The sequence below is a fragment of the Macrobrachium rosenbergii genome, chromosome 21, assembly GCF_040412425.1.
Source record: "Macrobrachium rosenbergii isolate ZJJX-2024 chromosome 21, ASM4041242v1, whole genome shotgun sequence".
Lineage (NCBI taxonomy): Eukaryota > Metazoa > Arthropoda > Malacostraca > Decapoda > Palaemonidae > Macrobrachium > Macrobrachium rosenbergii.
The window spans coordinates 12,484,662-12,508,818 of NC_089761.1; the positions used below are offsets into that span (position 1 = coordinate 12,484,662).

At 40.2% G+C, this 24,157-nt stretch overlaps 1 protein-coding gene across 5 annotated transcripts in view; it reads left to right on the forward strand.

The window, feature by feature from the left end:
* LOC136849677 (uncharacterized) overlaps positions 1 to 24,157 on the forward strand; it is a 193,692-nt gene that overhangs the window by 149,617 nt on the left and 19,918 nt on the right. For 4 of the 5 annotated variants that reach the window (XM_067123015.1, XM_067123011.1, XM_067123013.1 and 1 more), the window contains exon 6: positions 9,308 to 9,412. In XM_067123015.1, the coding sequence (XP_066979116.1) occupies positions 9,308 to 9,412 (105 nt within the window). The remainder of the gene's footprint in view (positions 1 to 9,307; positions 9,413 to 24,157) is intronic. The other variant, XM_067123016.1, reaches the window with a different exon arrangement.

Genomic DNA, 24,157 nt, shown 5'->3' on the forward strand with positions numbered 1-24,157 from the left:
AAAAAACATTTAACATTCATTATCAGTAAAGGATTTGGAACCAGAATATACCTGATGAGCCTGACAGAGCTTCCTGATACTTCATATTTATATATCACATAAAAAGTACACACTTTCCTGTAATTTTCTCTTTACATGTAATTAAAACTTCCACCCATGTTAAGCTAATCAAGAAATCAGAAAATAGCTTGAGATTGCTAATTGTAGGTTGTTTAAAGGTACACAAATATCTGGAAGGGTTTCAGTCCTGAGATGCAAATGTACCAATTCCAAGATAGGCATGATCAATGACCTTCACTGCCCATTCACCATAAAAAATGTCACATAGGATGGAGTGCTACTCATTACCGTCTTTCAAGTCATCATTGATTCTAGTAATTGTTCCCATGGCTTCAAAGAAAGTTCTTAAGTCCTAGTGCTACTAAGCATAATGCTATTCTGTTGGAAAATAAGTTGGTTGTGATAAAATGCTCCAAAAATGGCAAAAAGATTGCTTCTGTAGCTCATTCTTATGCTTTTAGTTGGACAACAGTATCATCAGTCATTCATGATAAGGCATTTTAGCCCATGTCAAGGGTGATGTCCCATGGATGGGGAACACTGTCATCAACTAGAAAAATAAAATCTGTTAGGAAATGGAACAGCTTCTTTCACAGGGGAGAACAGTGGACTCATCAGTGTATCCCCATAAGCAGGTGTTGATTCAGAAGGCATTGTCTGTGGTTGCAGACCTCCAAAAGTTTCCCCATTGAGAAAAGATGTTGCTGGGGTACTGTATTTTGCGGAGAATCCTTGAGCTCTGAAGAACATCCTCAAAGCCTTGCTCTCAGTTATATGGATGTAAAGTCCCAAGGCTTAGACAACTGTCATTATTTTTGAGAATTGGTTCCTCAACCATTTTGCACCAACAGTGGAGAAATATTGTAAGGAAGAGGGCATTCCTTTTGGGTGGCCTTACTCTTAAAAATCTGTTGTTAAAGATTATATGTCAAACCTTAGAAGCATGAGCCAAGCTCATCTTATCATTTAAGGTTTAAGACCAGACAGTCAGCTTTAGTTGGGAGATAATGTGAATATTACCCTTGAAATTCAACAGAAACACTGTGCTGCACTTGTACTCAAATGATTGGCTTTAAAAATTGGTATGGGCAAAAAAAACACTCTCCTCAGATTTTCTTCCAAAAAATGTCCAAGTCAGGGATTGGTCTGATAATACAGTACCTTTATTCTTCTATTTTTTTTTGTAACCTTGTCATTTTTCCTATGTTCTTTAGCATTGTGGTCCACCATCCTTTTTGGCAATTTAAACTCATCATTCAACAAGTGATTCGTATGAAAGTTCCATTGGAGATGCATTACCAAATGACCTCATGTCTTTCTTTAATAATATTCTGTATCATACCTTCACACAAGTTCACATTAATTCTATTTTCTGTACCCAAGGACAAATTATTTACCAGTGCATGCTTTCAGGAGTTCTGCCCCATTGATTTCTCTGTATTATCTAACAAGGCACAAAATGATTCAGTTTTCTGATTTACAGCTTCACTCCCCTTCATTAGGAAGTACTTTATTTAATTCACAAGTATTACTTGAAGATATTCTAGGTAAGCAGTTTATATTCTTTCTTGTATAGGATACACTACCAAAAAGAATAAAGTGAAAATCAAGTTGAGAAGAACTAGCTTGACCAAAACCTACTAATGTAGTCTTCAATTTATGTAATACAATCTACATCAGTTATTGTTGATAATTCTTTATTAAAACTTCTTAACTCCTCCACACCATGAAATTTGAGTTTAGTTTTAAATTTCGGAACACAGATTGCCTGTAATTTACCAGGCTTATTACCAAAACAGTAGATACATCAAGCAAAATACACTGCATTGTATCTGTTACTGTTGGAATCTTTTATATCGAGAGACACTGTTCTTCAGAACTCGAAATTTAAACTGAACAGCTAAACTTCTTTTTATGAAAGACAATTGACTCCCAGTATCTGCCATCGTTACTACTTTTTCAGATGATTGTTCTTCATCTTTAAAGAACCAGTCAAAATTAGAAGCAGAAAATAGAAACGAGCATTAACCTTGCTATTATTTGCTAAAGCTAAATGTTAGCACATTCCTTATTCTATTTGAACATTGTTTTTCCTTTCCTTTTATTTAGTGGTAGGGTTAGGTGTACCATTAAGAAAATGTTGAGTGTCATTCAGTATATCCAAATGTCAGCCTTTACATGAATCATACCTTGAGATAATCCTCATTAAGCAGTTTGTTTTCCTATGAACTAAGCTTGAACATCTAACGTAACCTTCTAATTAACCCTTTAACGCCGACTGGATGTATTTTACGTTGACAAAAGTTGTCTGTCGGGTGCTGAGTGGACTTAAAATATGTCGATTACAAAAATTTTTTTTTAAATATTCACGGAAAAATACTTATAGGCCTCGTTTGCGAAAAATTTTAAATCACGCGCCTTGAGGGATGCTGGGAGTTCACGGATCATGCTGTTGTTTTGTTTACAAGTGTGACCCAGCTGCGCATGCGCGAATTTCTTTCTTATCCGAAAAGAAAGCATCAGTTAACTCTGCTGAAAATCTCAGAAATTCTTTAGTCACTTTGTCATAATTTTTGCACCATTTTCTATTAGCCTTTACATAAAGTTTTATATATGAAAATATGCACAATTTCATGTAGAATACAACAAAAAATAACTCATGGTTATAATTTTTATCAATTTTGACATATTTTCATGCAAATCACGATAAGTGCCAAAATTTCAACCTTCGGTCAACTTTGACTCGACTGAAATGGTCGAAAAAAGCAATTGTAAGCTAAAACTCTTACATTCTATTAATAATCAATCATTTACCTTCATTTTGCAACAAACGGGAAGTCTCTAGCACAATATTTCGATTTATGGTGAATTTTTGAAAAAAACTTTTTCCTTACGTCTGCGCTAACTCAGCTGAAAATCTTGGAAATTCTTTAGTCACTTTGTTATAATTTTTGCACTGTTTTCTATTAGCCGTTACATAAAGTTTTGTATATGAAAATGTGTGCAATTTCATGTAGAATACAAAAGAAAATAACTCATGGTTGTAGCTTTTATCAATTTTGACATATTTTCATATAAATCACGATAAGTGCCAAAATTTCAACCTTCGGTCAACTTTGACTCGACCAAAATTTTTGCAAAAAATGCAATTAATAAGCTAAAACTCTTACATTCTACTAATATTCAATCATTTAACTTCATTTTGCAACAAACAAGAAGTCTCTAGCACAATATTTTGATTTATGGTGAATTTTTAAAAAAACTTTTTCCTTACGACTGCTCTAACTCTGCTGAAAATCTTGTAAGAGCCTGACGCGGTCTCTTCCAAACACGTGTGTGTTCGTGTGTTCGTCGTCCATCGGAGTGGACAAGACAACAAGAGCATCTCGTTTTCTTTCTCTAAAGGAACGCGATTTCAACCATACAATATTTCCGTCTTGTTTCTCCCTAACCATTGTTGTCTTGGATGTATGTACAATCACCACTACTTGCATTGCCATGCAAGCATTCTAATCATGTACTCATAATGTTCCAATGAATCTTCTGTATCAAACTGTGTGTATGTTTCTGTTTGTGAGGACGCCAAACGTCTCGCCACTCTGATGGATGACGAACACATGAACACACGTGTTTGGAAGAGATGGCATCAGGCTCTTACAATCTCAGAAATTCTTTAGTCACTTTGTCATAATTTTTGCACAGTTTTCTATTAGCCGTTACATAAAGTTTTATATATGAAAATGTGTGCAATTGCATGTAGAATACAACAAAAAATTATAGCTTTTATCAATTTTGACATATTTTCATATAAATCACGATAAGTGCCAAAATTTCAACCTTCGGTCAACTTTAACTCGACCGAAATGGTCGAAAAATGCAATTGTAAGCTAAAACTCTTACATTCTAGTAATATTCAATCATTTACCTTCATTTTGCAACAAACGAGAAGTCTCTAGCACAATATTGAAATTTATGGTGAATTTTTGAAAAAAACTTTTTCCTTACGTCCGCCCGCTAACTCTGCTGAAAATCTCAGAAATTCTTTAGTCCTTTGTCGTAATTTTTGCACCGCTTTATATTAGCCATTACATAACGTTTTATCGAAAATGTGCAAATTTTGCAAAAAAAAAAAAAACTCATGGTTGTAGCTTTATCAGTTTTGAAATATTTTCATGTTACATAAGTGCCAAAATTTCAAGTTTCAGTCAACTTTATATGGTCGAAAAATGCAAAATCTTACATTCTAGTAATATTCATTTATCTCCATTTTGCAATAATCTCTAGCACAACAAAAATAAAAAACTCATGGTTGTGAAAATCTCAGTTTTATCAAAATTTTTTCAAAATAAACAAAGATTAATTCATATAAATTTTATCAGGTTTGAAATATTTTCCAAAATAAGTGCAAATTTCAACCATCAGTCAAATTTGACTCGACCGAAATGGTAGAAAAATGCAATTGTAAGCTAAAACTCTTACATTCTAGTAATATTCAATCATTTACCTTCATTTTGCAACAAACGGGAAGTCTTTAGCACAATATTTCAATTTATGGTTAATTTTTGAAAAAAACTTTTTCCTTACGTCCGCGCCCGCTAACTCTGCTGAAAATCTCAGAAATTCTTTAGTCACTTTTTCGTAATTTTTGCACCATTTTATATTAGCGTTATAACTTTTATATATGAAAATATGCGCAATTTCATGTGAATTAACTTTTGTAATCAGTTTTGAAATATTTTCATATAAATCACGGTAAGTGCCAAAATTTCAACCTTTGGTGAACTTTGACTCAACTGGAATGGTCGAAAAATGCAATTGTAAAAAAATCTTACGTTCTAATAATATTGAATCATTTACCTTCATTTTGCAACAACTTAGAAGTCTCTAGCACAATGTTTCGATTTATGGTTTTTTGAAAAATTTTTCCTTACCTCCGCTCACTCTAACTCTTTCTCAGAATTTCCTTATTGTCATAATTTTTGCACCATTTTATATTAGCATAAAGTTTTATATATGAAAATGTGTGCAATTTCATGTAGAATACAACAAAATATTAATTCATGGTTGTAGCTTTTATCAGTTTTGAAATATTTTCATATAAATCACGATAAGTGCCGAAATTTCAACCCTCTGTCAACTTTGACTCGACGAAATGGTTGCAATTGAAAAAAACTGCTAGTAATATTCAATCATTTATCTTCATTTTGCAAAACCGAGAAGTCTCTTACAATATTTTAGATTTAATATTTTTGAAAAAATTTTTCCTTACCTTCATTTTGAAAATCTCAAATTTTATTTAGCCACTTTGTCATAATTTTTGCACTATATTAGCACATAAAGTTTTATTTGTGTGCAATTTCATGGTAAACAAAAATTAATTCATGGTTGTAGCTTTTATGAAAAAATATTTTCATATAAATCACGATAAGTGCTGAAATTTCAACCTTCGGTCAAATTTGACTCGACTGGTCGAAAAAATGCAATTGTAAGCTAAAACTCTTACATTCTAGTAATATTCAGTCAGTTACCTTCATTTTGCAACAAACGGGAAGTCTTTTGCACAATATTTCGATTTATGGTGAATTTTTGAAAAAACTTTTTTCCTTACATCCACATGCTTTGCTGAAAATCTCAGAAATTCTTTAGTCACTTTGTTGTAATTTTTGCACCATTTTATATTAGCCATTACATAACGTTTTATATATGAAAATATGCACAATTTCATGTAGAATACAACAAAAAATAACTCATGGTTGTTGCTTTTATCATTTTTGAAATATTTTCATATAAATCATGATAAATGCCAAAATTTCAACCTTTGGTCAACTTTGACTCAACTGACATGGTCGAAAAATGCAATTGTAAGCTAAAACTCTTACATTCTAGTAATATTCAATCATTTACCTTCATTTTGCAGCAACTGAGAAGTCTCTAGCACAATATTTTGATTTATGGTGAATTTTTGAAAAAACTTTTTCCTTACGCTCCACTCTCACTAACTCTGCTGAAAATTTCAGAATTTCCTTAGTCACTTTGTTGTAATTTTTGCACCCTTTTATATTAGCCGTTACATAAAGTTTTACATATGAAAATGTGTGCAATTTCATGTAGAATACAACAAAAAATTAATTCATGGTTGTAGCTTTTATCAGTTTTGAAATATTTTCATATAAATCACGATAAGTGCCGAAATTTCAACCTTCTGTCAACTTTGACTCGACCGAAATGGTCGAAAAATGCAATTGTAAGCTAAAGCTCTTACATTCTAGTAATATTCAATCATTTACCTTCATTTTGCAACAAACAGGAAGTCTCGAGCATAATATTTCGATTTATGGTGAATTTTTGAAAAAAACTTTTTTTACATCCATGTGTTACGAATCCATGCATCATTTTGTGATAACATTTTCTCTGTGTTGCTTTGATCATTTTACAATTTGTTATATACCAAAATCATCGCAATTTAGTGTACAATACAACGGAAAAAAAATAACTCATTGGCTTTAACCGTTTTGCTCACAGTGTGATTTGTATACAAGTATATATGAGATTTTTTTTGCGCTGTCATATATTCCAATATTTATATATGATAATGATATTTTTTTTCATTTCTGATGGTTGCATACTAAACTTCAGGCAATGACAAAAAAAGGAGCCAAAAATGAACTCTTAATCTTAAAAACTAAGCGTGCTGTGAATTTTTGAAAAAACTTTCTTTCTGCTTCGGTGCTAACTCTCAAACCCCGCCGGCATACGGCAGACACTTTTGTAAATAGAGACTCAGCATTTAAGGGTTAAAAGCAAGTTTAGTCTTTATCCTTGTCCAAAGGCCAAGTCTTGGCAAGTGTTGATTTTCCATCAAATATATCTAGAGGTTGGTTCCTTATAGCTGTTTTTGAATTTGCTTCCTACTGCTTCATTGGCCTATTGTTATGAGGTAACCATAATATCTATGGTCATCTAGATCCTGATCACAAAGGCTTTCCTTTGCAATCTTTGTCGATGGTGCAGTCATCAGATCTGCTGGTATGAGTTCCCTTAGTGCCCCCTGACCTTGATTCCATAATTTTTCAGATGCTTTGACCTCAGGGTGAGAGGCTTACATGTGTCATCAGTGCAAAAAAATTTTGATCCAAAGAAGATTCCCAGCTGCACATAATTTTGTGAAGTTTCATGCAGTCTTCTTCAGCTTCCAAACATTTGTGACTGACTTGTTGGGTTGCTGCATGGGCCCATGACCAGCAGTGTCGTTACTTACATGAAGAATCAAGGAGGGACATGGTAGAAATTGTGTCTAATTACCATGACCCCTTTGCTTGGCTGAAAGATTTGGTGTCACCATCGTGCCTCAGTTTGTTGTTAGGGTGGTAACTTAAGGGTGGATGCTTTCGACAGGACTCATCAGGTCTCCCTTCGGTGTTATCTCATCACAAGGCTCTATGGCAAGTATGGGAACTCCCTTGTTATATATCTGTCCACCATATTGAATGCCAGATTTCCAGGATTATGTTTTCTGCAGCTGGATGCAGCAACTTTGGCATTAGATGCTACGTTCCAGCCTTTGGACAGTTGTGATGCCTGCACTTTTTCTCCATTCAGACTGCTGAGTGAGCCAAGTTCTGGTGAAGTTTTGGACATCAGTGAACTCTGTGATAACCCTCCATGCTCACTTATGGCCTCAGCAGTAGTAGTTTCTGGACTTTTTGGAACTCATCATGGACCATGTGAGGTCTCATCCACTTGGAGGACTCTTGTGTCTGGTGGTTATCAAGCTTAGTCTCAGAGAGGCTCTTGGAATGGTTCTACAGATGCTATTGCCATTTCTTGTGGATCTACTTTAGTCCTTTACCTGTCAAACTTCTTTGGATTTGGAATTGCAAGAAATTCTCTCTCTCTTGGCAATTAAAGGTTACTGTATTGCTCAACTTTAGTCTTTCTCCAGCACATTTTGGACTTAAGGAATGGCAAGAATATTTCTGAGTTTTATCAGCACTTAGCCAGATCCATAATTAGAGTTTGATAAAATCTTCATGTTGGTGTTTGACCTTGGTACTGCACAGGCTTACTAGGCCTCCTTATGAGCTGCTTTCAGATGCCTGCCTTTTGGATTTTACCCTCAAGACTGTGTTCTTGATTGCCTTGGTGAGCTCCATGCCTTTCAGGTCCCCAGTTGGCCTCTTATTTGCTCCAGAGTTTGTAGCCAAAAATCAGTCATGTAGCAGGGACGATTATCTGTTGAACTCCTGTGTCATCCCTGGCCTACCTATCTACCTTCTGCTAAAAGATATAGTCTTCTGTGTCCAGTTAGGGCCCTTAAGTCTTGACTCTGATAAATTGAATCCTCTTCTTCTCCTTGTTTATTCCAGCACCTGAACTATCAGAATCAGCTGGCAAGAAGTTATTCCCCAAGCTTATGCATCTGTATCTTATGAAAACCTTGCTGTGTTCAAAATCAGTGTTCCAAGGTTCAGGCCCTCTCTTCCTCCCCAGCCCTAAATTATAATTTGGGATCTTTGCCATTCTTAGATTGGGCATCTGGTGTATCAGAACTCCTTTGCTAAGTTTTACTTTTGTGATTCCAGTTATAAAACTATTAATATGTATTCACTGGGACATATCACATGGCTGGCCATGGCCTTTCTCTATTTAGGATTCAGATATTCATCCTTGTCCTCTTTTTGAATCATTACATTTCTCTGGTACACTGGAGGTCTGTGTAACCTGGAGTACCAGCCATTGTTTTCTTTGTGCCTGGAGTTTGTACAACACTCTTGGCTTGATTCCAATTGTAAATCCATTACTCAGGAAGCTCCCATTATTCTAGAAATTTGCCAAACTCTGCCACCCTCATTTGGGGACTGGACCTCTTGCAGCTTTATTTCTTATCTCAGTTTCATCTGCTTCGTCCTTCCTCCCAAATTGTGATTTTGGCTTCTTTTGATTGATGATTTGTGATAATAAACCATGTGTGTAAAATAACTTTTTGTCTTTTTTTTTACAAGTCCATTTATCAAAATTTTTAGTGCCATTCCCCCTTCCGCTCTCTCTTCAGATGGAGAATAATACAAAAGAATGAACAAAGTGGCATCAATGAGATGGTGGTCTGGGCTGTGCATGTGCATATGGATCTTTTATTTGCAAAGTTTATATTGGTGCGCTGGATGTGTTTTGCACAGTTGAGGCTCTTTATGATTGATAGCATTGCATTAAAATTTCTTGTTATAAAACTGTTGTATTGATATTTCAGTCTCCACAGCACACTGGTAGTGGCAGCAACAAAGGACTTTTAGGTATGGTTGCTGGTGCTGGAGCAGCTGTGGCTGGTGCCTTAGGGGCTTCTCACCTTGTTGGGGTAAGATTTATATTTTTATCCAGTTAGTAGTCTCACATTTTATATTAGGTTACTATGCTTACAATACTGTTAAATTATCAGCTTACAGAATCACGAATACTTTTAGGAAAATATAAGAAATAAATATCAGAGCATACAAAGTACAAAATTCATGCTACACATTTATACTGATTGTTTCAAATATCTATCTGGTATAGAGGTTGATGCCATATTTTCTAATAAAACAATTAAGTTCTCTTTGCCTAATAATGCTTCTGTTTGTATAACTTAGTAGTTTACAATGTGTTAAGCAGTCAGTCATTAAAGGTGTCACCACAGAATTTTGTAATTTTATTTAAGTAACTTACCCAGTAATTACATAGCTATTAGTTTCTTTTAACTGGCAGCTTAAAATTTTGAAATTGCGGGTCGTGCTAGTTTGTTTTGGTTATGGCGACGTGCCCCGCCCACTTCAGGTGGAAGAAGAGGTACAACATAGCAAAGAGCTTCAATGTGTTTCTGCCGGCTGTGGTTGAAGGACTGTGGTTGGCAGCAGCTTGAATTTTGAAACTTATACTTTGCTGATTGTTTGTTTTATCCACAATTGGTGAAGTATTTATTTTCATAGCCTTTTGGCACAAATTAGTTAGTGTTAGGCGAGTTTTGATCATTGGTTTACAACTTTTTGCCCGTTTTTTGGACTTGTCTTTATAATTTTCCACGATGTCTGACACTAGTAGTTCTAGTCTTAGGTACTGTAGCAAAGGCTTCAATACTAGACTTATTAAAGAATCCTACGACTCTCACACTGTTTGTGTTCAATGTAGGGGGACAACCTTGTTCTCTGGATTTACGATCTGAGGAGTGTAGTGACTGGGATTTAAAGAAGTGGAGGACTTTAGATTCCATCTTAAGAAACTCTAGTAAAGTCTTAGCTAGTCTTAGCTAGTCAGGATTCATCCGCTAAGTCGGATGCAATTGCACCTGTAATTTCTTCTGATCCCATTCTATCTCCTCCACCTGTGCAATCCTCTCCTTTACCCAGCTCTCACATTTCTGAGCCCAACACCATCGTCAGCCTGAAGTCGAAAATTGACACTCGCTTTTGAGTTAATTGTGCGATCGATCACTAAATTAGCGTCATCTGTGAAAGTGTTAATGGATAAGAGTGAGTCAGAGCGCCCAGTGCAAGTGCAGTGGTAGTGGAGGAGGTAGCTGTTCGACCTGCCGATTCTCTTAGGCCAAGGTCCCTGACATACTCCCCAGTACCTGGGAGGAGTCCAACTGGTAGCCTAAGGGTGGTTGGTGGGGTCTGCCCCCGAGCAGTCGCCCCCTCGGTTCAGTCTGTTGACGAATCCCAGACTGCAACCAAAGGCTGTTGGAAAAGCCTTCAAGTGAGTGCTCACTGTATGTCCTCCAGCTCCGAAGATTTTAGTTCCAGGCGCTCATGGCGCTATGCGGACAAGTCACTCCCACTAAAAAGGCGTGCAGTGAACTTCGAGATTTCTTTACCTGTCCCTTATAAGAAGGGCAAGGATTCAGCGTGCCCCTCATGCAGTCCCACTAAAAAGGTGTGCAGTGAACTTCGAGATTTCTTTGCTTGTTCCTTATAATAAGAAGGGCAAGGATTCAGCGCACCCCTCATGCAGTCACTAGGATAGCCTGGATCATAAATTGTCGCCAAAGTGCCTTGTGGTGCATAGATGTTCTTCGTTGCATAAGGGAACCCCTTCTGAGAGTTGCGCACCCAGCACCTTCACCTCTGCAGTCAGCACCCGAGTGGCCAGCAACTAGCATCAAGCCCCCAAGCTCCCGTTTACAGATGAGTGCCACTGGCACCCATTCACCATCAAGTTTCATCATTGGCTCCCATCTCTACAGTGCTCCCTGAGCTCCCATTGGCACCTGCTCCTCCACTGCATCATTATGCAGTAAAACCCTCGTATTCCCCCCCCCCCTGCAAATAGCTAAAACCTGCAAATACTTAGAACCCTTTTAAAAACACTTAGAACTGTCTATCTTGATAGTTCAAACACACACAAAACAAACTAAAAATGCTTATGCAGGTATTATCCTACTTATGATGGGGTTAGGTTCCCAAAAAAAAACCATCGTTTGTTGGAAAAAACATAAAGAAATACCAAAACATATCTCGAATATCCCATAGCCTACACTAGGGTATTCGGTACCATGTATACATATATGGTAGCCTAGCCTACACTCTAAAGTATGCTCTATACATACACAGCCTAATTCTGGAGGTTCATGCAAAGTGACTTATGATAATTCAATACAAAGAGAAATTGAATAACAAACTAGAATTAGCTTAGCCTACACTATGGTATACCATATACATGCAGAGTAGTGTAGCCTACATTATACTGTACTCTGTATTCACATACCTTATTATACGAACTTCAACATAATGAATATGTATGCATCTTCTCCATGGATCTTTTAAAATGTCATGCCTTAATGCACTGTATCCAATAATATTGCATATATTCTTATAATGCTTTTATACTATAAATTGTGATCATAACAATTTGGAAATCGTTTAAGTGGCATTTATTTCGCCGCTTTAACTCAGTTCAGAGCACTTTTCTTCCTTCTAGTTAGCATAAATGAATCTCTAGATACTTTATTTATATGGGGCAAGGTTATTTTTCGTCATACAAAGTGTTTTTAAGTCAGAATATAACTTAAATACATCTCGTTGTGAAATTAATTTAGCTATTTTTTGTTAATAGATGATGATGGCCATTTGGATTTTTTTTTTTTGTGTGTAAAAAAATCAAGATTCCGTTCGCTATTTTCACTTGATTTCATCATAATATGAGCTTTACAGATTTATTGTTTATCGGCGTAAAAATAGCAGTAATGTGCTCTTTCATTCCCAGTAGTTTTGATTAAAATATTTTCTCTCCAATTTTAATTATGGTCCAGTTTAATCCATGTTGCCAATGCACGATAATTTATAGTCATTAGCAGTTAAAACATTGTTTTCTTAGCTTCAGCTACAACTTGCAGCTTAAATTTAGCAGAATATTTCCTTGCCGATCTTTTATCCATACTGAATAAGGGTATAATGTAAAAATATATCAGTCCTATTCTACTTAACGTTATTTGTACTATACCCTACAGTAATTGTGTATTGCCATACAATGGTGAAATACAAGCAAAATGGCTGTTGTTATCTGATTCAGTGATAAGCAAAACAACAGTTTCTCAGTCGGTTGTTTATGGCTGTATGCATTTACGCAAGAGGAATTCCTAACAATACTGTTATCATTCTCCTTTACTTTTTTAACTAGAAAATGGGATAAAGAGATGGAGGAAAAGAAGTTGGTCTATTGTAATTTGGTCTCTCTCGCTGCCTGATTGTACACTGCTGCCTGCACCCGCATGAAATTTAGAAATATTTTATAAATATTGTCGTATCGGTATTAATTGCTTACCCCATTGCAAAATTGAATTATCGTAAAGTGAATTATGGTAACTCGAGGACTAACTGAGTGTTTTAATAGTTTTATCACAAAAAGTGCATTTAGTCTTGAAAATAAGATAAAAATACAGTAATTAGTGAATATTTCTCAGTGAAAAATACTGTGAATGGGCGAATTTTCAGCAAATAATGCGTATATATGTTCCAAAGAGAAATCTGTGAATAGGTGAGTCCACAAAATGTGAGACCGTGAATACGGGGGGTTTACTGCAGTGTCGTCTCAGACAGTGTTCCTGTTTTGGTTGACCCAATTCAGAGCAAACTAGATAATAATCTAAGTTTGCTTAAGAAAGCTCCTCCTACAGCTCAGACGACAGCGGACTTATCACTTTCTCCTGTTTCTTCTGAAGAAGAGGTTTTTCCAGATTAAGATGCTCCTTCGTTGGCATACTGTGCATTATTGAGGTTCCTACTAGCGACCTTCCCAAGCTTTTTTTCGCCAGCTACTCTCTCCTCTCCTGCTTCAACTTTCTTATAATCTCCCCCAGCTGGTTCTTCAAGGTTACCGAAATTGGTTCTCTCCTCTTCAGTGAAGAAGGCACTGAACAAAGTAGAAGGGTGGTTCTCTGAGAAGAGGGAGCAAGGCAAAGCAGTTTTTTGTTTCCCGCCTTCCAAGTTGTCTAGGTTGAGTTATAGGTTTTATGCAATGGGAGAAGCACCTTCCCTGGGAGTCTGCCTCCTCTCAGGGAGACTTCTCCAGCCATATTGACTCAGCTGGAAGATCAGCTTTCTCCTCAGCCAAAATTATGTTTTCAGCTTCAGAACTAGCACACCTTATCAAGAATATTTTGAAGGTTTTCGAAGTGATGAGCTTCCTAGACTGGGTGGTGGGTGTGCTAGCGCGCAGGATTAGAGACTGCTCCTTTTCACCTCAAGACACTTCTATGGACCTCATAGTAGTACTTTCCTCTTTTGACAGGGGTGTTCGCGACAGTACACAGGAGTTAGCTGGTCTTTACGCCATGGGTGTACTTAAGAAAAGAGAGCTTTGGTGTTCTTTTACTTCAAAAGGTGTCACTCCATCTCAGAGATTGGCCCTCCTCTTCTCCCCCTTGGACAAGATGCATCTTTTTCCTCAGGTTACAGTTCTAGACATTGTCTCTGACCTGCAGAAAAAGAACACCCAGGACCTGCTCTCCCAATCTGTGAGATGCCCCAAGGATTCTTCGGCTCTTCCTTCCAGATCTTCGTCTCCGCTGCAGCCTACTCCCTTTCGGAGCTTCCATTCTAGAACATATACTAGAAGAAGAGCATATACCTGTTTCCCACAGCGTTCCATCAAGAAGTCTTCCTCCAAGTCTTCCGCTAAGAAGTGAAGATATAGTCCTCCGTACTCGGGTAGGAGTGCGGCTCCTCCACTTTTGGGAATGGTGGGAACAAAAGGGAGCGGAACCCTAGATAGTGTCTGTCCTGAAGGAGGGCTACACTATCCCCTTTTTGAACAAACCTCCTCTAGTCCGCAAGCCTGGCAAATTGATGGCTTACTGGATTCAGAGAGATTTGCTGCTTTCTTGCAAGAGGTCAAGTCTCTTGTTCAGAAAGAGGCTATAGAGTTAGTAGAGGACATTCATTCTCCAGGACTCTACAACCGTCTCGTTGTAGTACCCAAGTCATCGAGGGACTGGAGACCCATTTTGGACGTAAGTGCTCTAAATGTCTTTGTCAAAAAGACAACATTCAAGATGGAAGCAAACCAATCTTTCCTTGCATCTATTCGCCAGGGAGAATGGATGGTGTCCATCAACATGCAGGACGCGTACTTTCATATTTCAGTGCATCAGACTTCGAGAAAGTACCTCAGGTTTGTGTTTCAGGGCAAGGTGTTCTTTTCGGGCTTTGTGCTTCAGTCTCTCGATGGCTCCTCAAGTGTTTACCAGGGTATTGGCTCCCTGGGCGAAATGGCTTCATTTGATGGGGATAAAGATTGCTTTATACCTCGACGACTGGTTACTACATTCCCGCTCGGGAGCTCAGTGTGCCGAGGACATTCGCACAACTCTTCTCTTGGCCCAAGAATTGGGTCTCCTCATCAATTGGGACAAGTCTCTCCTGACTCCTTCTCAGGAGATTCCTTATTTAAGAATGATGATCAACTCTCGGGTTTTTCCAATCCCGAAGAGAATAGACAAGTGTCTTCAGACAGTGAAAGATTCTCTGGAACTAAACTCTTGCTCTGCCAATCAATGGATGACTCTTCTATGTACCCTCTCGTCCATGGAGCAATTCTTCACTCTGGGAAGACTACATCTGAGACCTCTGCAATTCTTCCTCAGAGCCAGCTGGAACAGGAAAAAGTTCCTGGACTTGTTTGTGTTCCCGATAATGGTAGAAATCAATGAGGATCTTCATTGGTGGAGTTTCAGGAAGAGGCTATCAGAAGGGAAATATCTTCTACCTCTGAACCCCAGCCTAGAGTTCTTTTCAGACTTGTCAAACCTAGGTTGGGGAACTCTTTTGGGGTTAAAAGAAGTGTCAGGTACCTGGTCTCAAGAGCAGCAAAACTGGCACATCAATGTAAAGGAATTACAAGGGATATTTCTGGGCCTACAGTGCTTTGCTTCAGAAGTTCACGGGAAGACAGTACCAGTGCATTCAGACAGCACGACGGCACTGATGTACAAGAAACGGGGGAACTCACTCTTTCTCCTTGTACGAAGTGGCAAGGGGTTGTCTTCTCTGGTTACATTAGAACAACGCAAGTGACAACACAGTTTATCCAGGGGAGACTCAATGTTCTGGCGGACAAATTGAGCCATCAGAAACAGATCCTTCCCATGGAATGGACATTAGACCCGTTGGTTTGTCTGGATCTGTGGAAGCTCTAGCAGAAACCCATGACAGATTTGTTCCCGTCCTCCAGGTGTCACCGACTTCCTCTCTTCTGCTCACCAGTACCAGATCCCTTAGCATGGGTGACCGATGCAATGTTGCAGGACTGGTTGGGCAAAGATCTGTATGCTTCTCCCCCATTCAGTTTAGTGAGACAAGTCATCAACAAATTCTGGTCTCATCAAAACCTGTCCATGATTTTTATAGCCCCCTTCTGGTCAGCAAAGGAGTGGTTCCCGGATCTGCTGGAACTTCTTGTGGACTTCCCGAGACTGCTGCCACAGAAGCAACAACTTCTCAGGCAGACTCACTTCCGACGGGTCCACCAAAACCTGTCTTCTCTGGCCCTAACAGGATTCAAACTGTTTGGCGACTGCTCTGAAAGAAGGGCTTTTCAAAAGCAGCTGCAGATGCGATTGCAAAGTGCAGAAGACAGTCATCAGATAATGTCTGCCAGGCTAAGTGGTCCATCTTCAGGTCTTGGTGCAGATGAAATAATGTGTCCTCTTCTAATACCTGTAACAGAAGTAGTGGACTTTCTTCTGTTCCTACGCTCCACTAAAGGACTTTCCAACCTCTACCATTAAAGGCTACAGAACAATGCTTAGCTTGGTTTTCCGCCATAAAGGAATGGACTTATCGTCTAAACAGGATTTGTCCAACCTTATTAAGTCCTTTGATACTGCAAAGCTTAAGGAAAAACTTTTGCTCTTCTGGAATATAGACGTGGTACTTAAGCGGCTGGCCAGTTCACATTTTGAGCCCATGCAGTCAATCTCTTTAAGGGATCTTTCCAGAAAAACTTTTTTTCTGGTCGCCTTGGCCACTGCCAAAAGACCCAGTGAAACCCAAGCTTTGGACAAAAATATAAGATTTTCTTAGGGCAATGCAGTTTGCTCCTTTTCCCTAGACTTTTTAGCCAAGAACGAATTGCCATCAAATCCATGGCCTTATTCTTTTACGATCAAGATCTTGTCTTAGATAGTAGGCCCGTCTGAAGAAGAAAGAGCTCTCTGTCCAGTAAGGGCCCTTAAGTTGTATCTTCACAGAACAAAGACTATTTGTGGTACATCAAGGAACCTTTGGTGTTCTATGAAATATCCCTCTCGACCTTTGTCTAGAATGCCCTGGCTTCTTTCTCAGGAACTTGATTTCAGAAGCACATTCCATGGTGAGCAAAGACTCTCTCTCCTCTTGCAAGGTAAAAGCCCATGAGATAAGAGCAGCAGCTATGTCTTTGGCGTTTAAGCACTATTTATCCCTCACGTCGATTGTGCAATCGACATTTTGGAAGTGCAAGTTGGTGTTTGCATCTCATTACTTAAGGGATATTGAAATACTTACGATTAGTGAAGTACCGTGGGTCCATTTTATGCAGCTGGCGTGGTGTTGGGGGAGGAGACTTAGAAGCAATGTCCTTTCTTTAATCACTTCGCCTTGCTTAGGGTGTTGAGTTTTTTGGGGAGCTTGGGAGTACTAAGTACTTGGAGTACCCTCCAGTCTTTTGGTTTTAATGGTTGGGTATTGGTGTTTTTTTTTTTTTTTTTTTTTTTTTTTTTTTTTTTTGTTTTTTTGTGGTTATGGTGACTAGATTTGCTCTGGTTATTTTGTATGGTACTGCACCCTGGGCAGGGGCATCTTGTTTTTTCTTTGTTAGCCCTCGGAAATTAGTCCATCGCTACAAAGCACCCACTGTAGTAGTAGGCCCTCAAGGCTTCACCACCTAACCTCTGTTGGATAAGAGGAGCACCAACCAGAGGCAGTATCTACCTGTAATCTTATCTACCTGTCTCTTATCAGTTAAGGTTCAACAACATTGATTCAATGTTGGCAAATTTCTATTCTCAAACTCATTACTATTAATAATGTTTTAGGTAGACATGTCCAACCTTCCCACCTCCATTCGATGTGGGAATCAGCTATGTAATTACTGGGTAAGTTACTTGTATAAAAATTACATTTTTATAATAAAGTTTTATATACAGGTTGTCCATCACTAATCCGGCAATCAGTAGTCCAGAACAATCAGTAATCGGCACAAATTTCGGCTAGAGTAATTTCTAATGTTTCCGCACTAATTTTCAAATTTCCCAGGTCGCTGCGCTAACTCGCTGGCTGGCCGCTTCGATTTGGTGGTGCAGTGTGCTGCATCAACAAACTGGAGGTGTTTGCAAACTCAGGCATGCTTTTGCCGTTTCATTTTTTACATTTATTATTGCCTTTTGGCCATATTTTAGCCCCAGCCATGGCTCCAGTGAATAATGGAAGTGCTTCTCGTGGTGTAAAGCGTAAACACCGTTTTAAGGCTCGACATGGCTTAAAGTTTCATGCAGTGTGTGGTGAAAAAAGATCGGCTGACGAGGAAGCAGCGGCAAAATTTGTTGACGAGTTTGCCAAGCTGGTCAGTGATGAAAATTTAAGTCCTGACCAGGTCTGTAAAGCAGATGAAATGTACACTGAAAAGAACACTGAAATCAGAGGATGCAGAATCGCCGGCAGGTTATAAAGCATCAAAAGATCGTGTTACTGTGCTGGGCTGCTCCAATGCTGCAGGAACGCACCGCTGTAAGTTGCTGGTCATTGGTAAAAGTTTACGTCCTCAAGCTTTCAAAAGTATGACACATTTTCCTGTAATTTACCATGCCAACAAAAAAGGTTGGATAAAAACTGAACTGTCCTTGGATTGGTTTCAGAATTATTTTGTCCACAAAGCAAGAGCTCATTGTATTCTAGCCTAATAAATGGCTAATCTGGCAAAATGGCTAATCCGGCACCCTCCAGGTCCCAATGATGCCGGATTAGTGATGGACAACCTGTATATACTTATGCAGTAATTACATGATCAGAAGCCCTTCAAAAAATATTTTTCATAGACACATGGATTGGAGGTCTGAGTCTTATCTAGTACTGTATTGATTTTAAAATACGTCATAATTATGTTGGTGAGAGAAGTGACGACGTTAAACAAGCAGGCAAAGCTGCATCTGGTGAGACCAAATGTAGTCATATTTGTCAGTAAATGTTTGGTGCCTGAAACCCATCATCATTGATAAAAGATAGGCTTTTTGAATAATGAATTAAATAGCAAAAAAGTAAATCCACCATTTGACTGTATCCTTTTTCATTGTCTGAATATTGCCACCTTGGAGTAGTTATCCTGTTACTGATTTTATCACAATTGTTTGACCTAAAGGTTTATTGAATAATCCATATGACCTAATTCCCAAATGCAGAGAAAGGAAGCCAAAGCTACCAGTAACAGTTAACATGTTTAATTTGATAGGTAAATTTTGGCCAACAGTAAATGTTAAGTTTTGAAAAAAAAATTTGTAGGGAAATTGTCATCATTAAAAATTTTCAGTTTATCCAATCATTTAAGTTACATTTTACTAAAGACTGTAAGGTATAATTAGTTCTTTTTTTTTTTTAAGAACAGACACCTGTGGAGGAGCTCTATGAATAATTAGCCAGAAGCAAGCATCATGTCTTTAAAATTACAGGTTGAAGAACTCCTGTGATATACTGTATAATACTAGCTGCATGTACAAATAGGAATTGTCTTACAATAGGTGCAACTTACAACAATCTGTGTTTATGACTAGCAAAAAAAAAAAAATTATGAATATAAGAAAAATATGACAAATTTTCAAAGTAATTGTATTTTTCCTAACTATACAAACCTGAGGTCTTTACATAAGGAATTTGCTTCAGAGCAACAGGAAACAGCAGTTTAACTTTTAATAAACAAGGTGGTTTGGTAGTTAACTACTGTCCGACTGATGGGAGTCCTCTGGGGAGGATCATAAAGGACTCTAATCTGGTGTCAGGGACCGACTGATTCTGAGTCTTCACTAAGAAACCTGGGACGAAATCAAACATAACTGATCCCCATCCCCTCGAATGTTTAACGTTGAAGGAAAGTCCACAAAGTTTGCCTACTCTCTTTGCCATTGCCAGGGCAAGCAAGAAAACAGGTCAGATCCCTGTCTGATGACTCTCATAAAGGCTCGTACAGTGCACGAGTCAGGCTCCTAATTATGAGAGTCACATCCCACTCGGGGACTGAGTTCCCTTGGAGGGCAAGACCTTTCGAAGTTCTTCATCAGCAAGGAAACCTCCAGCAAGGAGGAGATATCCACACCCTTCAGACATAGAACTAGGCCCAAGGTGGCTCTATAACCCTTCACAGCTGAGATGGAGAGAAGCTTCTCTCGGGGAAGAAAGACGAGGAAGTCTGCTACCTTCTGAATAGAAACTCCGACCGGAGAGGAAACCCTGTCTACGACACCAACCACAGAAGATGACCCATTTCCCCTGGTATACTGCTGCAGAGGATTGGCGAAGGTAGCCAGACATCTGTGTCGCTGTATGGCGAGAAAAGCCTCTAGCTCACAAGAGATGCTAGTTAGTCTGTAACTGTGAAGTGACAAGGAACTCAAGGACTTATGGTACCATTCTACATGTGGTTAATACACAAGATTGTACCAGGGGAGAATCTCTCTCGGTGCCTCGGAAAGTAGAGCTATCAGGTCCGGATACCAAACAGAATGTGGCCACTTGGGAGCCACAAGAATCATTCTGAGATTCAGAGTGATCATTACCCTGTTGATCACTTTGCGAATCAGACAAAATGGAGGGAAGGTGTAAGCATTCAGGTTGTCCCATGGGTGTTGGAAGGAGTCCTCTGCAGTGGCCCATGGGTCTGGCACGGCAGAGCAGAACACTTAAAGCTTTCTGTTGTGCTGGGTGGCAAACAGGTCGACTGATGGAAGACCCCATGAAGTGAACAACCTTTCTGTGATGTCAGTGTGAAGGGACCACTCTGTCCCTATCACTTGACCCTGGTGACTGAGCTTGTCTGTCACTACATTCCTCTTGCTTGGAATGTATCTGGCTGACAGCTCTACCAAGTGTGCTACTGCCCACTTGTGCACCTGTATCGTCAACAAATGTACCGGAGGAGACTCTAGGCCTCCCTGCTTATTGGGGTAAGCCACTTCTTTGGTGTTGTCGCTCATCAACACCAGCGAGTGTCCCATCACTTGATCCTGAAACTCTTGGAGAGCCAGAAAGGCTGCCTTGAGCGCCAGGATATTGATGTGATAAGGTGCTTGTCATTTTGGCTCCGCACACCTGAAATCAGCAACTCCTCCAGGTCTGCACCCCATCCCTTGCTCAAAGCATCTGAGAACAGAAGTATCTTGGGAGGGGGAGTGTGCAGAGACACTCTTATTACAAGGTTCCTGTCATCTAGCCAACAGGCTAAGTTCTGTCTCACTTCCTCTGAGAGATGAATGGGAAGAAAAGGGGAGTCCCAAGCGGGAGACCAGAACTCCATTCTCCACTGGAGAGAATGAAGGTGAAGCTGCCTGTGAGGGACTAGCTCCTCCAAGGATGAGAGGTGGTCGAGAATGACTTGCCACTGCTGAGCTAGTTGCTCCTGCAGAGACAGGAACAACTGCACTGCCTTCCTGAACCTGCTGATACGCAAGTCTGAAGGGAAGACTTCAAGGGTTGAAAGGTGCGTGGCTGCATACTTTTCTTGTCAGGCAGGAGGAGGCTGGGTGTTTCCTCGGGCACCTTTCGAAGCCTGGGATTTCTAAGGGGCTGAGGAAGTGCTAGCCTGACCTGAAGGTCGGGCCACAGCGGCGCGCGAAGACCTGGAGGTGTTTGCCACTGCCTTGTGGACAAGACGGTTGTTATCCTCGACACAATGTTTGTCCACTGCAGCGTCTACCTGCTGTGTAGGGAAGAGAGAGGCAGAACCCAGCAATGGTCCATTCTGTAGGGTCAAAGCTGACTCAGGCCCATGAACTTGGCTATCTGAGTAAGGAGGGCATCCCTCCTCTTCAGGACCATGTATGCCCAAAGGTTAGTCATCTCATGGGCTGTTTAGGTAATTGCCCTACCTCCAGACTGGCACAGTCTCCCAAAGGTGGAGTCCTTCCCTGGAGTGATGGGACCCAAGGAGGCAGCAACCTTGGACACTGAAAGACCAGAGGTCCAGCCAGAAGACTGCCTGGAGTGCTTGCTGCGAGAGAGAGAGATACTGTCTGCACCAAGCTGCTGTAACGAGAGACCTGGACCCAGACAGACCAAGTCTGGGTCCACCTGTTTCATCGGCAGAGACCCCTCTAAGGGCATGTAGTAGTGCTTCTGTCGAGGCAGAGGAGGAGGAGGAGGAGGAAGCAACTTATCCAAATGGTTGGAGTGAAGTGAGCTATCCTGCCCAGAGACCAGAGTGTTCACCTGCTCCAAAACCTCTTTGGTAAGTGTGAACAATGGCTACCCCACTGAAGCTTGGGGTTCCTTCTTTGGTCCCCAAAAAGCTTCGAGGTGTGATGGACAATCCATGGATGCCCCTTCCCCAAGATTGTTGTGCTGATGTATCAGTGCAATGATCTCTGCAAAGGTCCTCTGTATATCAGGGGTGTCCGAGTCCTGGGGCACAAGACCCTCAAGTCCTCCCAGGGCTTGGCCTTCCTGGTCTACTCTCCCTGCAGGAGGGAGAACCTTGGCAGAACCCCCGGATCTCTTCTCAACCATTTGGGCATATGTCCAAGTTGATCCTAGGACTGAACCTGGAAAGTAAACCTTGGTGGTGGGGCTACATTGGGATGAGGCATTCTAATCAGAGTCCTTCCTATCTGGCTCACTCCTCCTGGTATAACCCCAGGAGGTCAAGGGGATAGGTGAGAGGGATTGAACACTCTTTCCTGTTTTGTCTGAGAACGAAGCCCTGGCAGGAGAAGAAAGCCATTGGCAACCGCCAACCCGCAGTGGCGAAGGCTGCATGGGTGTAGGAAAGCGCCCTCGTGCAAGTGGACTTGGCGAGGCACCTTCTTCTTTTGTTGAGGAGCTCCGGAAGAAGCTGAAGAGGTGGTAGACGACAAAGAAGATGAAGGCGATGAAGACAACAACACCTTGCGACTCCTCTTCTTCGACGACTTCTTCTGGGACATCTTCTTCAGGAGTGCCTGTAGAAGCTGGTCCCTAATTGGGGGGGGGAGGGGGAGCAGCATGCACAGCAGAAGGAGGGGTTACCGTCTGAGAAGCCCATGCAGGGGCATGCGGAGGTGTCTGGTCAACAACTGCAGGGGTAGTCAAGGTTGGATGGGTTGTCACACTGGTCGTGGTTTTGGTGAAAGCCGTCACTGTAACTGTCTTCAGTTACCATACCATGAGTCAATGGGGGCATCACTGGAGCTCGAGAAGATCTCAGGTGACTCAAAAGGCCCTGAACAGATGGAACGCCCAACAGGCCTAAACAGAGCCACGTCTCCCGGAGTTCCTCAGTCTCTCCTGAAGAGGAAGAGGTCGGGTTAGGGGTGGCAGTCTCCTCTCACTCTGAAGGGGAAATCTCCCCATCTGAGTGAACAGAGACCTCCAAGCAGAGGTCATCCTGATCACCCAGCCCCCAACTCTGACTTCCACTCAATCAAGCAAGTGAAGACAACAAAGGGTATATTGCTCCCGAAGGAGTGACAGCAAGATAGGGGAGCTTTGCAGCAACCAAGAGTGTTGTCGGAGGTATATTACCACCAGATGATGCCTTGGAAGCTGCTGCCTGTGTTTCCTCCTCTGCAAAAACTTCACCCACTGCACAGGGGACCAGAGCCGACATTCTTCACACATGGAGTCCTGACTGGGGAGCGGTAATGGTGACAGGGTCTAGAAGTGGTACCAGAATATACACACTGGGCAACCCCCTTCCACTCGGGCTTGGATGATTCGTGGGTTTGCATCTCAGTACCACAAACACACAAACAATCAAGAAAGTATATCCTCTAAAACACAGTAGTTAACTAACTAAGCACCTTGTTTAAAGGTTAAACGACTATTTCCAGCTACGCTGAAGCTTATTCCTTATGTAAAGACCTACAGTTTGTATTTTGTGTAGGAACAAATAAAAATTTACGAAACATTGTACAGCAGGCAGCATTTACGATTACGAAACATTGTACAGCAGGCAGCATTTACGATTAGCAATCCGATCGATGCATATAAAGCAGGCCACACATTATCAAACATGTATATCCAGCATGGCATATGATCTTACAATTAAATAGCTAGGTTGGAAGGATTGACATAACAGTTTGATATTCATCCATCTAGTGTTTACAGCAAAGTTGTCTGACCCACACTGACATTTGATTGTACACTAGCTGCAGTTTGTAGCAGTGTATGACCGAACATGTTTGATAGTTTGTAGTTTGCCTAAAATGCATAAACACAAACGTCTGCTATCATTTCTCTTTCTTCCAGCACACTGTCTCATGCCAGTATCAGTCCCTCAAACAATAGCTATCAACTTGGAATTTAAAGTAAATGTGATTAATCAGTATGAAAAAGGAAAAAGAGTAAGGACAATAGCATGTGACCTAGAGCTTCCACATTCTACAGTGTCGACAATTCTTAAGTTCGAAAATGCA